General features: G+C 40.3%; 1 protein-coding gene across 1 annotated transcript in view; it reads left to right on the forward strand.

Annotated features, from left to right (window-relative positions):
* Window positions 1–12,604, forward strand: part of NTN1 (netrin 1) — a 623,591-nt gene extending 610,987 nt beyond the window's left edge. Inside the window, exons 6-7 of the mRNA XM_060252655.1 lie at window positions 10,293–10,894; window positions 12,496–12,604. Of these exons, the coding sequence (XP_060108638.1) occupies window positions 10,293–10,621 (329 nt within the window). The 3' untranslated portion in view covers window positions 10,622–10,894; window positions 12,496–12,604. The remainder of the gene's footprint in view (window positions 1–10,292; window positions 10,895–12,495) is intronic.
* Window positions 12,605–13,219: the final 615 nt, after the last annotated feature.

The following is a 13,219-nucleotide window of genomic DNA, read 5'->3' on the forward strand; positions in this document are numbered from 1 at the left end:
TAAACCTATGCATCGCTTCTCATGATTCAGGCTAGTGCACATCCATATAGAAAGCGTGCACCTAGAGGTTCATGAGAGGCTTTGTTGCAACAGATATGGATTTTAAAAAAAAAAACATGAAATTGTGCACAAGATTGAAGCTCCAAGAAGATATTACAGAGTTGGGGTTACCCCTGGATTATGAAAATGGTCACAAAAAGAGAAGAAAACTTTTGCTATAGCTTTGGAATATATGAAATTGTCAAAAATAAGAAAAACTTTAAAAACAAACAAACAAAACAAAACTGAGGCCTCAATAGAAAAATGCCAGCTTTAACATACACGTATGCGAGGAATCAAACTCAAAATGATTAGAGAACTGGATCAGAGAATTTACACCATTGGAAATCAGTGAGGCGATCAAGTCCCACTTAACCCCATTTTTTCTCTGTGCCAGCTCACCCAAAATTTGTTCTGTGGGTCTCACATAGGTGTGAGAGTGAGTTTCAATGAACTTTAACAACAAAATCCTAAAAGTAAATAATAGTTAATGTTTAAACAAATAATTCTTAGCAGACATACCAGTAATTCTTAAAACTACTATATAATGATGAGCATGCACTAAACCTGACTTGCAGGTCCGGGTTTCCTGCATATATAACAAAACAATCCTGGAAAGCAAATTCTGGTTAATACACCTTGACAAACACACAAAACAATTCTTAAATCTACTTATAATAAGCATGCAATATATATGAGGAGAAAACCTAGTAAGGAGCTTGCACAGCCAAGGAGATGTGTGGGGCAGTGCAAAGATATAATTCAAAACTGATGCATAAAGCAGAGTGCTAAAACATGCACCTTGACGAAGAAGGCTGAAATAATGGAGAGGCAGAAATTTAAAACAAGCAAATGGAAATGTGTTATCCAGTAGCAAGCTTGGCCAGGACTGGGGACTGGATTGAAACACAAAATCAAGCAGAATTGGGGTCTTACCATGGTAAGAACATGAAACATAGAAAGGATTTTCTAAACAAAACACTCAGAAAAGGTCAAGCTCTAACAAGCTACTATAGATGGAGGCATAAAATAAGATGTAGATGCCTCTTTCCACAGGTAAGAGGTTCACGAAATAGCTAAATAGGAAGATTGATATGCACAGTTCATAGATGGAACATAACTATAAATGACATTAAGAGAGCAAATGAAGATATACATTTGAGGAATGCAGAACATTATTAAAGTCCTGATTTCTAATGAAGACCAAAAGTTTTCAGGGATTCTGCCTAGTGAATTACCAACAAATCTAGAAAAGGTATTTCTATGGGAAACATGACACTGAGAATAACTGGGTCATTGGTAAAACAAAGCATTAGTTTCTCAAAACTTAAGATAGAAGCTGCACAGTGAGAGGGTAGTTTTAGCCATGGAAGGGTACAGATTTTCTTCTATAACACATACTATAACTTCAAATGAAAAGAGGTCTTGTAGGAACCAAAAATTGTGAGGTAGAATTTTAAAACACTGTTCTTTTCAGAAAATAAAAATTCAGTACCAACAACAAAAGGAATTTTCAGATTTAAATGAATGAAAAATTGGGAAGCAGTTCAAAGTAAGATAGAAAACTGTGTTAGATGTAACACTTGAAGACCACATGCTCCTGGTATGAGATGTACTTAACAAAAATCACAAGAGAAATAAAATTTCCAAAAGGTTTGATACTGTATTGCTTTAGCAGAAAAAGATGTTCCATGTTCTGCTTTAGCAGAAAAAGATGTTCCAAAATTGCAAATATAAATTTTAACCCATTGTCTCAGTTTAAAAAAAAAAAAACTTAAGAAAAGATCTTCTATTAGGGGCACCATTTCTTTAAAACAAAGGAGATCACAAGCTGAATATCTTAAAAATATTCCCCTTAAAATTAAAGCTACAAAATCTAAGTACAGGGGAAACTGGTAACAGCCACTAGAAAAATATTTTCAGACTCAAAAGGTAAAGCAAAAAATAAATAAATTATCAGAGGAAAAGCTTCTAATCTAGGAGAACTCTTAGCCCCAGGGCAGTTTACAGTCAGGGCCTTTTCTCTAACAGAAAAGGATTAGCTATAAGTGGAACTTTGGGATGCCAGCTCCAGGCTGGAGATTTCTGAATATTTGGATTAAATTTAAAGATTGCAAGGTGTGCAGTTCATTTTCTTGGACACTTTATTTCCCAGAGGCACTGGCCTTAATGTTCTGGGCACTACATTATATTTTTGGGAGTGATCTCCAGGTTCCACCTGTCAGAACTTGTAACTTTCCTATGTGCTGTTAGCCAGACCAACTCCATGCTGTAACCTGATACTAACCCATGCTATGCTGTATACACAACTAACACCAGATCCCAGGGCCTGGCAATATTCTGTGATCACTGAAGGGTAACCGATAGCCTAGGGTCCACATCTGCAGGTGGCCTTTTGAAGCCAGGCCGCTTGGCCTTCACAGCAGGAGAACATCCTCCCTTCTGATAACAGGGCCTGGGAAGGAGACACTTGTCTGCAATCCGTGTGAAAGATGACTTTATGGTATCTCTTCTGACTGCAGGAGAACATCCTCCCTTCTGATAACAGGGCCTGGGAAGGAGACACTTGTCTGCAATCTGTGTGAAAGATGACTTTATGGTATCTCTTCTGACTGCATAAAATGTAACCAAATGCCAGTACTGGCATTACTATTATCTCGTACCTCCAGCACTATAGTTCTCAATAAAGATCCTATGCTTTGTAACGAGTTTGGGAATCGTCTGAAGTTCTTCAAGTTCTGACACCACCTGGAGACTGGCATGCTTGCAAAACAAAGTAGTGTTTTGAGCAAGCCAAGGAGCTTTCAAACTGGCTTGCTTCTTTCAACATATGCACATCTTTCCTCCAGGCATCTTTCTGGCTGGAAGTGGTCTTCTAGAACTACTCATTTTGTTTGTGGAGACATTCTTGCAGAATTTCAAAAGTTTGAATTTGCATCTTTAGACCCAAAATCAGGAGAAGATGAGAATTCAGAAAAAAATATCTCAGTTGTGCCTCCCCCCTTAGATACCTTGGAGCATATATATAAAAGCTCCTTTTCTCAATAAGGCTGGGAGAGAGAAAATTGGTTTAACAAAAGATAGAAAGAGAAGATGATAAACCTTGCTGGGCAATTAATCCCAGTATTCTCTTATCTGATCTTGATAAATTTTCCAGGATACAGTTGTTGTTTTACAGGTTAAGAAACTTTTAAACACAAGATGGGGAAGGTGATGAGATATCTGCCTGGTGGGGGCTCAGATTTTACACTTCTTATTTCCACAGTTAAGACTAAATTTGGTTAAGTGTCTTTTCTTTCTTAAAACAGCTAAAGAGGGTCTGCAAAAGTTTTCCTAGCCAAAATCCAGTGAAAGATGCTAGGACAAACATTCTTCACAAAAGAGAAAACTTTCACTCTTTGCAAAGATGTTGGCAATTTACTTCTCTTAAAGAGACTGGATTAACTTTGTATCAGAGACAAGGTTTTCTTTCTCATTATGAGAGGAGAAAATTCAAGCTCTGGGTGTTTCCTTATTTGCATGTGAAAAAGTTGATACCTGGAGTTTTCCATCAACTTAGTCACATAGTTAAGATTTTCAAATGACCAGATTTCTCCTCCCCTGGCTAGTTATGGATCTGATTTATAAAAGAAGACGGGTCTCTTTCTCTAAAGACACCTGGTTGCTTGTGCTTTAAGAGGAGAGACTTGAGGTGAAAATTTTCTTTCCTTCTTAATGTCTTTGAAATACTGTGTGCTTCTTCACCCAAAGGGTGATTAACATGTGGAATTCACTGCCACAAAAGGTGGTAGCAGCTACAAGCATAGTCAGCTTCAAGAGGGGGTTAGATAAAAATATGGAGCAGAGGTCCATCAGTGGTTATTAGCCACAGTGTGTGTGTGTGTATAAATTTTGGCCACTGTGTGACACAGAGTGTTGGACTGGATGGGCCAATGGCCTGATCCAACATGGCTTCTCTTATGTTCTTATTGTCAAGCATGAGATTTCAAAATAACCAGTCCTTGGATTTTGAAACAAAGTTAGGTTTATTGATAATCCATGTGGGTCATTCGAGCTGAGGATTGGAACTGATACTTTGTAACACTAGAATACATGCTTTAAAATGGCACATCAAAGGTTCTATAAACAATTCTACATTCACGTGTAAAATTCACACGCTGGGTTCCTTATCTAGCACATCCTGGGTTCAGGCCTGGCTGAGCCTGAGAACAATTCCCAGGAGGTCTTATCTTCAAAGAGGACATTCCTGTATCTGTTAGTAAAAGCGAAAGAAGAAAGTTGGGGGCTGCTACTTTTATGTGCCCATATTTAATTCTGGATTAGTAACAACTCTGAAGTCTGGATTCTATAATATAAAAATAACAATTCTGAAATCCAGCTTCTATAGTATAAAATGAGTATACAATGCTTGACACTTATGTTCTTATGTTCTCAGGGCATTGCATTCGCAAAAATATATATATATATTCCTTTTGCCTTTTCTGGTTCTGTTAAAGATTTCAGATTGAGTAAGAAGGAGAGGATTAGCATTCCTAATGGGTGAAGGGCAGGAGGACTGCAAATTTGCAATCTTTATCTTTTGTAGACCAGGCTCCAATTTGGGCTGATCTTAGGCAATCTCTGTACATGCTCAGAGGCCTTTCCTTGAGCCTGAAATTTATAGAACTGAAGCAGTAAATATTTAACAAAACTAGTTTAATCTCTCTTTTTCAGAGATATTTGGTTCTGGCATTTTAAAAGTGAAAATCATGGTACAACTCTCTGGATCTCTCTATCAATCATGGCAATAAATTGTATTTGTTTAGTTTGCATCCTAGCTGTATTTTAAAAGGGCTGAACCTAAGTACTTTTGGGTTAACAGAGGCCTGATCCTTTGGGCAAGGCCACATTCTCTGCAGTTAGTTTTATTTCCTGAATGGGGTTGCCATATCCAGGCAGGACAGATTGCTAGAGATCTGGAATGGAAGTCTAAAGAAAGATGAAATCCAAAGGGAACCAGGCTCTGAGCTCTCACTCACACCAAGCTTCTATTACCCTGCAGAGAAAACTGAGTCTGCAGCTTGGAACTTTGTGCTGTGATTCCAGGAGATCTCCAGGCCTCACCCTTGAGAACTGGCCTCATCTAATTTTAGTCCAAATCATTGCTTTTTTGTTTCTTTATTTTGTTAAGAGGAGAGAAGTCTTTGTTACCTTACAAAGCCAGGTTTCTCTATTCTAAGAGACATTCAAATTTAAAAGTTAGATTTTTCTTGCAGGGGAGGTTTAGAGACAAAGGAGCCTTGCCTGCCCTTGTGGAACTACCATTCTCTGACATTCCCCAGAATTCTTGCTTTTAAGTTTCCCAAGTGGGATGAATTAAGGGCAGGAAGCTTATTGCAAGAATGAGTGAGATTTAGTCGTGTAGAAGTGCCTGGAGCAAGTTTTTGCTAAAAGGAATACCTTGTGGTATGAGTGTGGGACTCTGTGTAGGCTCAGAGACCACATTTCCTCCATGATTTTGAGATGAGAAAACTGAATCAGGGACTGTGTTCTCATTTTCATGAAGAGGAGAGGAAGGCTGAGGCTGAACTCCTACATTTGTTCTGTTATATTTCCTCTTACCCAGTACTTCTAGAATTTCTAGCCTCTTCTCTGTGGATTTGTAAGATTCTAGGACATTTGGCAGTTTCCTTTTCTTTAATACTAGCTTCTAACTTCTGCTGGAGTTCCTGATTTTTCTTAGCAAGCTGTTTGATTTCACAGAAATGTTCCTTGAAGTTTTTTACACATCTACTCTAGCGGGGGTTTTGACTGATTTCCACCCATGGCACCAGGCGCTTAGACAAGACACTTCTAGGGAAAACAGAAAACAGCAGCTGCCAGTAAGGGATATGGCAGCCAGGGAGCCCTGGGGGTTTTCACTTCCTCTCTCTCATAACCCAATGAGGTTGCCCTGCTGGGAACTGCACAAGAGAAAGTCCCTCTCGTTTAGAGGCTTCGCCTCCTCTCATTCACACACACACACACACCACAGAAATCCTCCTAGCTTCTGTGCTTCAGCTCCAAAGCGGAGCCTAATAGACAGAGCTTAAGGGATGATCAGACCCTTCATCTCTCCTAAGGAGAGGTAGTCAGAATTCCCAGACAGTTCATATTCACAATCCTGAAGATCTTCTGATTCCCTGGATACGTCAGTTCAACCAGGTGTGGGATCTTCGTTGGCGAACCAGACACCTTCCCCCACTGGGGCAGAGAGAGCTGGACTCAATCAAAAATGTGACCGTGGCGCCTAGTCCGATCTTCCCGCCACGAGGGTGGAAGGCGGACAGTTATGCAGCCACCCCAAGGGGGAGGAAATGTCCTACCCCGTTATTTTCCCGGCCAATCGCACCAAAATGAAACAGAGAAATAATGAGGTCCGCACAGACTTACTGGTATGAAGCAAGGTTTACTTTCTGGTACCAGAAGGTAAGACCCAGTCGGGCACGGGCCCCAAAATGACTGAGTTCCAATCATTCTACAGACAGACAGTTTTATTCACACAGAAGACAGTTTTATTCACACAGAAAACAAGCAGGCAGGCACACAGCTTATCTGATCTCAAAGTTCCCCCTGGTAAAATTCCATGACACGATGCCTCTACACTATCTGTTTACAGCAAGTTTTGTGTAGGAGGCTGCTCTCTTATCTGATCTTACAGCTGGAGCTCACATCCGCTGGGTGGTAGTCAGTTTCTAACGGCAGTTTTACAACAGACCCTTAGTTTGAAGACAAAGCATATTTTTACTCAATATGACAAATATTATTATTATTGGGGGTATTAATTAATTATTCAGGGGCTGCCCCTTCAAAACCAGGTTCTAGCTGGGGTTCCAGGGGTGCTAGGAAAGATCACATGGAGATCTAAGCTAGCAAATCCAAGTAACAGTCCAAGGCAGAGACTCAGGAAAGAGTCCAGGAGAAACAAAGATGTAGAAGCAGAGCATGGTTGTTCAGAGTATCCAGCACATCAAGGGCTCAAGATCAGCTTTTTCAATAGAGGACATAAAGCTTGCCTAGGGAACCACATGAGAACTATACAGCTTTGAGCTCAGTCTCTTCAGCATCTCCACAAATGCTCTTTGTGTAACCAGAAACATAATAGTTTCAATTTTGCACTGGTTATGTGGGATGTTAGTCTTTGATCAGGTTGTTTTTCCTATAGAGAATATTGCCTAGGTCCGACTTGGCCTGGCAAGGCTGAGTCTACAGTTCTGAAATTTGTTATTGATCCTGACCAATCTAATAACATTTTAGTATGGTACAATGTTTTCCTAATACAATCACACAATCACAGAACCTTTATTGGCATAACAACAACAGTATCAAATCAAGGAAGCAGGAAAAGAAAAGTTAGTTAATTGAACATGCTAAACAGATTTCTTCTCCTGTAAGCACAGTAAAGGAAGTTTGCCACCTCTTTGATTATTTCAGCCTTATTTGAGGCTAGTAAACTCACTATCTTGTTTTCATCAGATTTACCCCCCCCCCAAGGGGTTGCAATATAGGATCCAGATAGGATGCATGTAAATCACAGTATAATCTACAGGATAAAAGTACATAGTCCATTCCTTCAATTTCCTACAGCCCACAGGGACATAGTCTATCAGAGAGTGGTATTTTTAAAATCTCCAATATAATATGGCAGAAGGAAGCACATTAAAATGGACCAGCATAAACACCCTTCGAATATGGGGCTCAATCAAACAAGAAAAATACTCTGCAAATGAACCACAAAATGGAATCCCTCACTGCATGGGAGAGCAATGCCCAGAAACAAGACTTCTAGGGTCTTGAATCGCCTTATCAAGTATTCTCTGTTTAATCATGACAAAAGCAGGCTTCTCTGAAAAAGGGGTCAGATCATTGATGCTAAACCCCATTGATGTGATTTTCCTTTCAATGTGGGTCAGCCAGTCAGATAAATAAGATTCATGCAGCATATGTGCAACGAGACTATTAGGCCCACTTCTGAAATGGAGGCGCAGCCAAAATTTGAAAGTTGAGATCCACGCCTTTGTGGCTAAATGTCTCTGGTTTGTCTCAAGGCATATTGCTGCATAAGGTACACAAGCTGGAAGCCCTAAAATTTTCCTAAGAAATTTAGATTGGACTGTGTTAATGGACATTACCCCAAATTAGAAAAGAGACACATCCCACTGTTGCTATATGCCAATGATACTGTTCTCTTTTCACTTTCAAAAGTTGGGATGAAAAAGATGCTAATGCGCTTTTTAGTTTATTGTGATAAGAACAAGCTGTCCCTGAATTTTGATATGTCCAAAATTATTGTGTTTGGACAGAGTTGGAAGCCTTCCAAATGGACTATACAAAGAAACCCCATTGAAAAGTTGAAAAGTTTCAGATATCTTGATATTCACTTCCACTATAATGCTAAATGGGCCACTCATGTTAAGAAAGTTGTAAGATCTGTAAATAGCAGTGAACTTGCAATCCCCCGATTTTTCTATACTAAGGGAAACCAATTTATACCTAGAATAATAGAATCATAGAGTTGGAAGGGACCTCCAGGGTAATCTAGTCCAACCCCCTGCACAATGCAGGAAACTCACAAACACTTCCCCCTAAATTCATAGGATCTTCAGTGCTGTCAGATGGCCATCTAGCCTCTGTTTAAAAACCTCCAAGGAGGGAGAGCCCACCACCTCCCAAGGAAGCCTGTTCCACTGAGAAATCGCTCTGTCAGGAAATTCTTCCTAATGTTGAGCCGAAAACTCTTTTGATATAATTTCAACCCATTGCTTCTGGGGCCACAGAAAAAATTCCACACCATCCTCTAGATGACAGCCCTTCAAGTACTTGAAGATGGTGATCATATTACCTCTCAGCCGCCTCCTCTCCAGCCTAAACATCCCCAGCTCCTTCAACCTTTTCTCAAAGAACTTGGTCTCCAGACCCCTCACCATCTTCGTCACCCTCCTCTGGACCCGTTCCAGCTTGTCTATATCCTTCTTAAAATGTGGTGCTCAAAACTGAACACAATACTCCAGGTGAGGTCTTACCAGAGCAGAGTAAAGCGATACCATCACATCACATGATCTGGACACTATACTTCTGTTGATACAGCCCAAAATTGCATTTGCCTTTTTAGCCACCGCATCACACTGTTGACGCATGTTCAGCAGATGATCCACTAAAACCCCTAGATCCTTTTCTCACATACAGCACATACCTGCTGTTCTTAAAGTGTTCCATTATAAAATATGTGCTAAACTATTATATGGTGCCCCAATTTGGATTTCTGCCCTTAACAAAACAGTTTTCCTAATACAATATTTTCCTACCCTCTCTTCAAGGAGCTCAAGAAAGCATACATAGTTTCCTTTCACCCATTTTATTCTTACACCAATGCTGTGAGGTAAATTAGGCTGCAAGTGAGTGGGAGTAGATCAAAACCTCCTAATGAGGGGATATGGACACTACCAGTGTTCTCTCTAAGCTGAGTTAATGTGAGCTAGCTCAGTTTTTTAGCTTCCAGCTCACACATTTTTGTCTTAGCTCAGGAAAAATGGCCCCGGAGCAATCTAATTTATGCAGTAGCTCACAACTTTAATGCCAGTTGCTCACAAAGTAGAATTTTTGCTCACAAGACTTTACAGCTTAGAGGGAACATTGTATACTACCACACCTTTTAAACTCCCTTTTATATGACAAGGAACTATTCCTAACAGCCCTGGTTAAAATGAACTCTGAATCTGAATCCAGACCTACTCCTTTCTCTTAAAGATTAGCTTTATGTGACTTTATATATGAAGAGCAAAATAATAGCCTGAATGCTTGACAATTGCAGTTGCTTTCTATTCTGCTTCCCCACCCAAAATACCTTGCAGTTTGGGAACTCATTCCTATATATTAGCAAGATCTAACATCTGCATATTAGATTCCCTTTTATCCCAATTTTACCACTGTATTGAAAATTAGACCCTCTCCCCTTGAGATGTTTCAGTAAGTAAACCACTGGAATAGTATATCAACAATTTTCCCATTCAGAAAAATCTTTTCTTAATGATAACAAACAGGTAATTTTTGTCACAAGTCTATGGACTTTTGTCATGACCTGACACATTGGAACCTAAAAACTTCACAACAGGGCTGGCTAAACTGCCTTTAGTTAACTACAGCTATTGATTCGGGAAGAGTGCAACTTGTACTATGCCACCTTGAGAAGAAAAAGGATTAAAATGATTGTTCCCATCTTGACTTTCTATTCCCAGCTGTCCAGATCCACACCTTGAAAGCAGACAAGGCAGGAGAATGGTGGAAGTTCACAGTCAATATCATCTCTGTGTACAAGCAAGGGACAAACCGGATACGGCGTGGTGACCAGATCCTCTGGATACGCTCCAAGGATGTTACCTGCAAGTGTCCCAAAATCAAACCCATGAAGAAATACTTGCTGCTGGGACATGATGAGGACTCTCCTGACCAGAATGGCATTGTGGCAGACAAAAGCAGCCTTGTGATACAGTGGAGGGACACATGGGCTAGGCGGTTGAGGAAGTTCCAACAACGGGAAAAGAAGGGGAAGTGCAAGAAAGCCTAAAAAGTGAGATCGAGATATGAAGTGAGACTACATATGCTACTTGGGTAGAACTTGGAGTGGGTGGGATGGGGTTAGGGACATTGGCAAGAAACTCACTTTGCAGTATATGAGTGATTGGGGTGGGAGGGTGAAGGAGGGATTAACAACTTTTGTGAGACATGCCAGATTTGTACCTCATACTACAGAATGTCCCCTCCCCCCAAATACTGGAGAGAGAAAACAAGTTTAGAGAAGGAGGGCTATGTGAGACCTTACCATAATAGAAAGCATTAGGTCAGTTACTAGTTTGCATCATCCCCTTTTATTTTCCTCCTCCCTCCCCCCATCAAAGGAGGGCCACTGCCTTAATTTTGCTAACATTGACTAGTTCCAAAGTCCAGACACAAGAACAACTGAAATTGTTTACGATAAACAAAAATTATAAACAACAATTTTGTTGGAAATACATTTTTTTCTAGAGATTAAATCTGATTGTTATTGCTAGAAAGCATGGAGGATAAGGAGGTTGACTTGAAACAGTTCACTGGAGCTTGGCTGATCAAGGCAGTCTGAGTTTTCCGTTACCCATCTCACACATCTTATGGACTGGATCAGGTTTTTAAAAAGATGCTTGTGAATAACTGCTCAACCATAAGCAAAGTTATTCCACTTACCAAAATGCAGGGCAGTTGCTGAGAGGCAACTGAAGAATGCCCTTTCCTTAAAATGTAGCCCTTAGCTCTAGCCTTGTTGCCTGTTTCAAGCACAGCAGTCTGCTAAGGAAAGACAGCTGAGTACACATGAGATCTGAAAAAAGGAGGACATGGAGATGGGATATGTGCAGCATATTCACTTACTTCCAGTGTCTGGAAACACCACTACTCATTTTGTGGGAAACCCACTATCAATCCTAGATTTGTGAATATGACCTCTCCCCAAGACCAATACATGAAAAAAGGCAGGGCTTTTTTGGTAGAAAAAGCCCAGCAGAAACTCATTTGCATATTAGACCACACTCCCTGACACAAAGCCAGCCAGAACTGCGTTCCTGTGTGTTTCTACTCAAAAAAAGCCCTGAAAAAAGTAATGTTAATAGCTGCCTTTCGAACCCCAACCAGAGTGGTCATTCTCCAGTAATTTCCACCTATAGAAAGCAAATGTGACATTGATGAGATCCCATATAAACTTTTCATCCAAGATGCCATGCAAGAACTTTAGGGAAAAAAATCTAAACAGTGCAAGGAAAGTTCACAGCAGAGAAATGGTTTGCTACACCTTCTGCATTTTTGTATACTATAACAATTGCTATTATTATCTCAGTGCACGAACCACACAGTGCTTCCTCCTGCACTGGGAAGATGTCAGGAAGAAGACCGGTTTACATGTTGGTTCTGTCTGGAGAAATTGAATTGATTACAATGTATATCTTACCTGCTGCAGGACAGGGGTGTGTGGGGGGGGGGGAGGAGTAGAACAAAAATTTAACAGTTCTTACACAGAACACAGATTTAGATCCAGTCAGATAGACTTTCAACTCAAAAGCCGGCTGTGGCTTTGGATTTCATGCTAATAAATATGGAAATTGATTGGTTACTTCCACTAAGGAATCAGCCCCCCCCCCCCCTTCCTTGTAGCAGTTCTTGTAAATATCTGATCTTCTTGAAGCTGAAGGGTGGACTCTTATTTCCATTTTAGGTTCATGCAGATCTCCCCCTGAACCAATTGCCTGTAAACTAGCAAACCAGGAAGATTGACTGGGCAGGCAGTTCATGCATGAGCTCAGATATGTCTGCCCTTTAAAATCCAAACTTCCCAAAGATGTTTCCTATTAGGAAACTTGGAAACATCTCTTTAATGCCATTTTCCAGTGGTTTTATACCAATTGAAAGTGATAGGTCAGTTACTAGTTTGCATCATCCCCTTTTATTTTCCTTCTCCCTCCCCCCATCAAAGGAGTGACCAACTGTCTTAATTTTGCTAACATTGACTAGTTCCAAAGTCCAGCATAAACTATCATAAAACAAACTGCAGCACAAATAGGTGTAAAGTGGCCAATTGCTGGGAAAGTGCAGGGCGGGGAGGAGTCAGGATCCTGACTAGGGTCAGGAAACGCTCTGATTCAACAGCTCTGCATACTGCAGAGAGTTTCAAGGCTTTCAATTCTTTTTACATGCTTAGTTGCTGATTAGATAGATAGACAGCATTGTCCTGACTGAGATGCATTTACATAGTCAATATGAGGGGTCATTTGAGACCTAGTGGCCCAGAAGAAACTAGTTTGCCTAGTGGTAAGGAGCAAAATGGCAAATATGACCTTCACTCAACAGTTGTTTTATTTTGGAGGCCTCCTGCATCAGCCACACAACATGCTGATCCACATGTGCTACAGAATGAAGCAAAGTGAGGTAGCAAATATCTTGCATACTGTTTCAGACTATATATGGAAGATATGAATATGGAGAAAGACAACCGCTCAAAATAAATAATCTTCCCTGGACTACACATACAGCAGAATAGTCCAGGGAAGATTCTTTACTTTGAGGGGTTGTCTCTCTCCATATCCATATCTTACGTGTAGAATATCAGTTCTATATTGATTTTTCTACTAAGTAATCCCTG

This window comes from Heteronotia binoei, chromosome 13 (assembly GCF_032191835.1).
Source record: "Heteronotia binoei isolate CCM8104 ecotype False Entrance Well chromosome 13, APGP_CSIRO_Hbin_v1, whole genome shotgun sequence".
Lineage (NCBI taxonomy): Eukaryota > Metazoa > Chordata > Lepidosauria > Squamata > Gekkonidae > Heteronotia > Heteronotia binoei.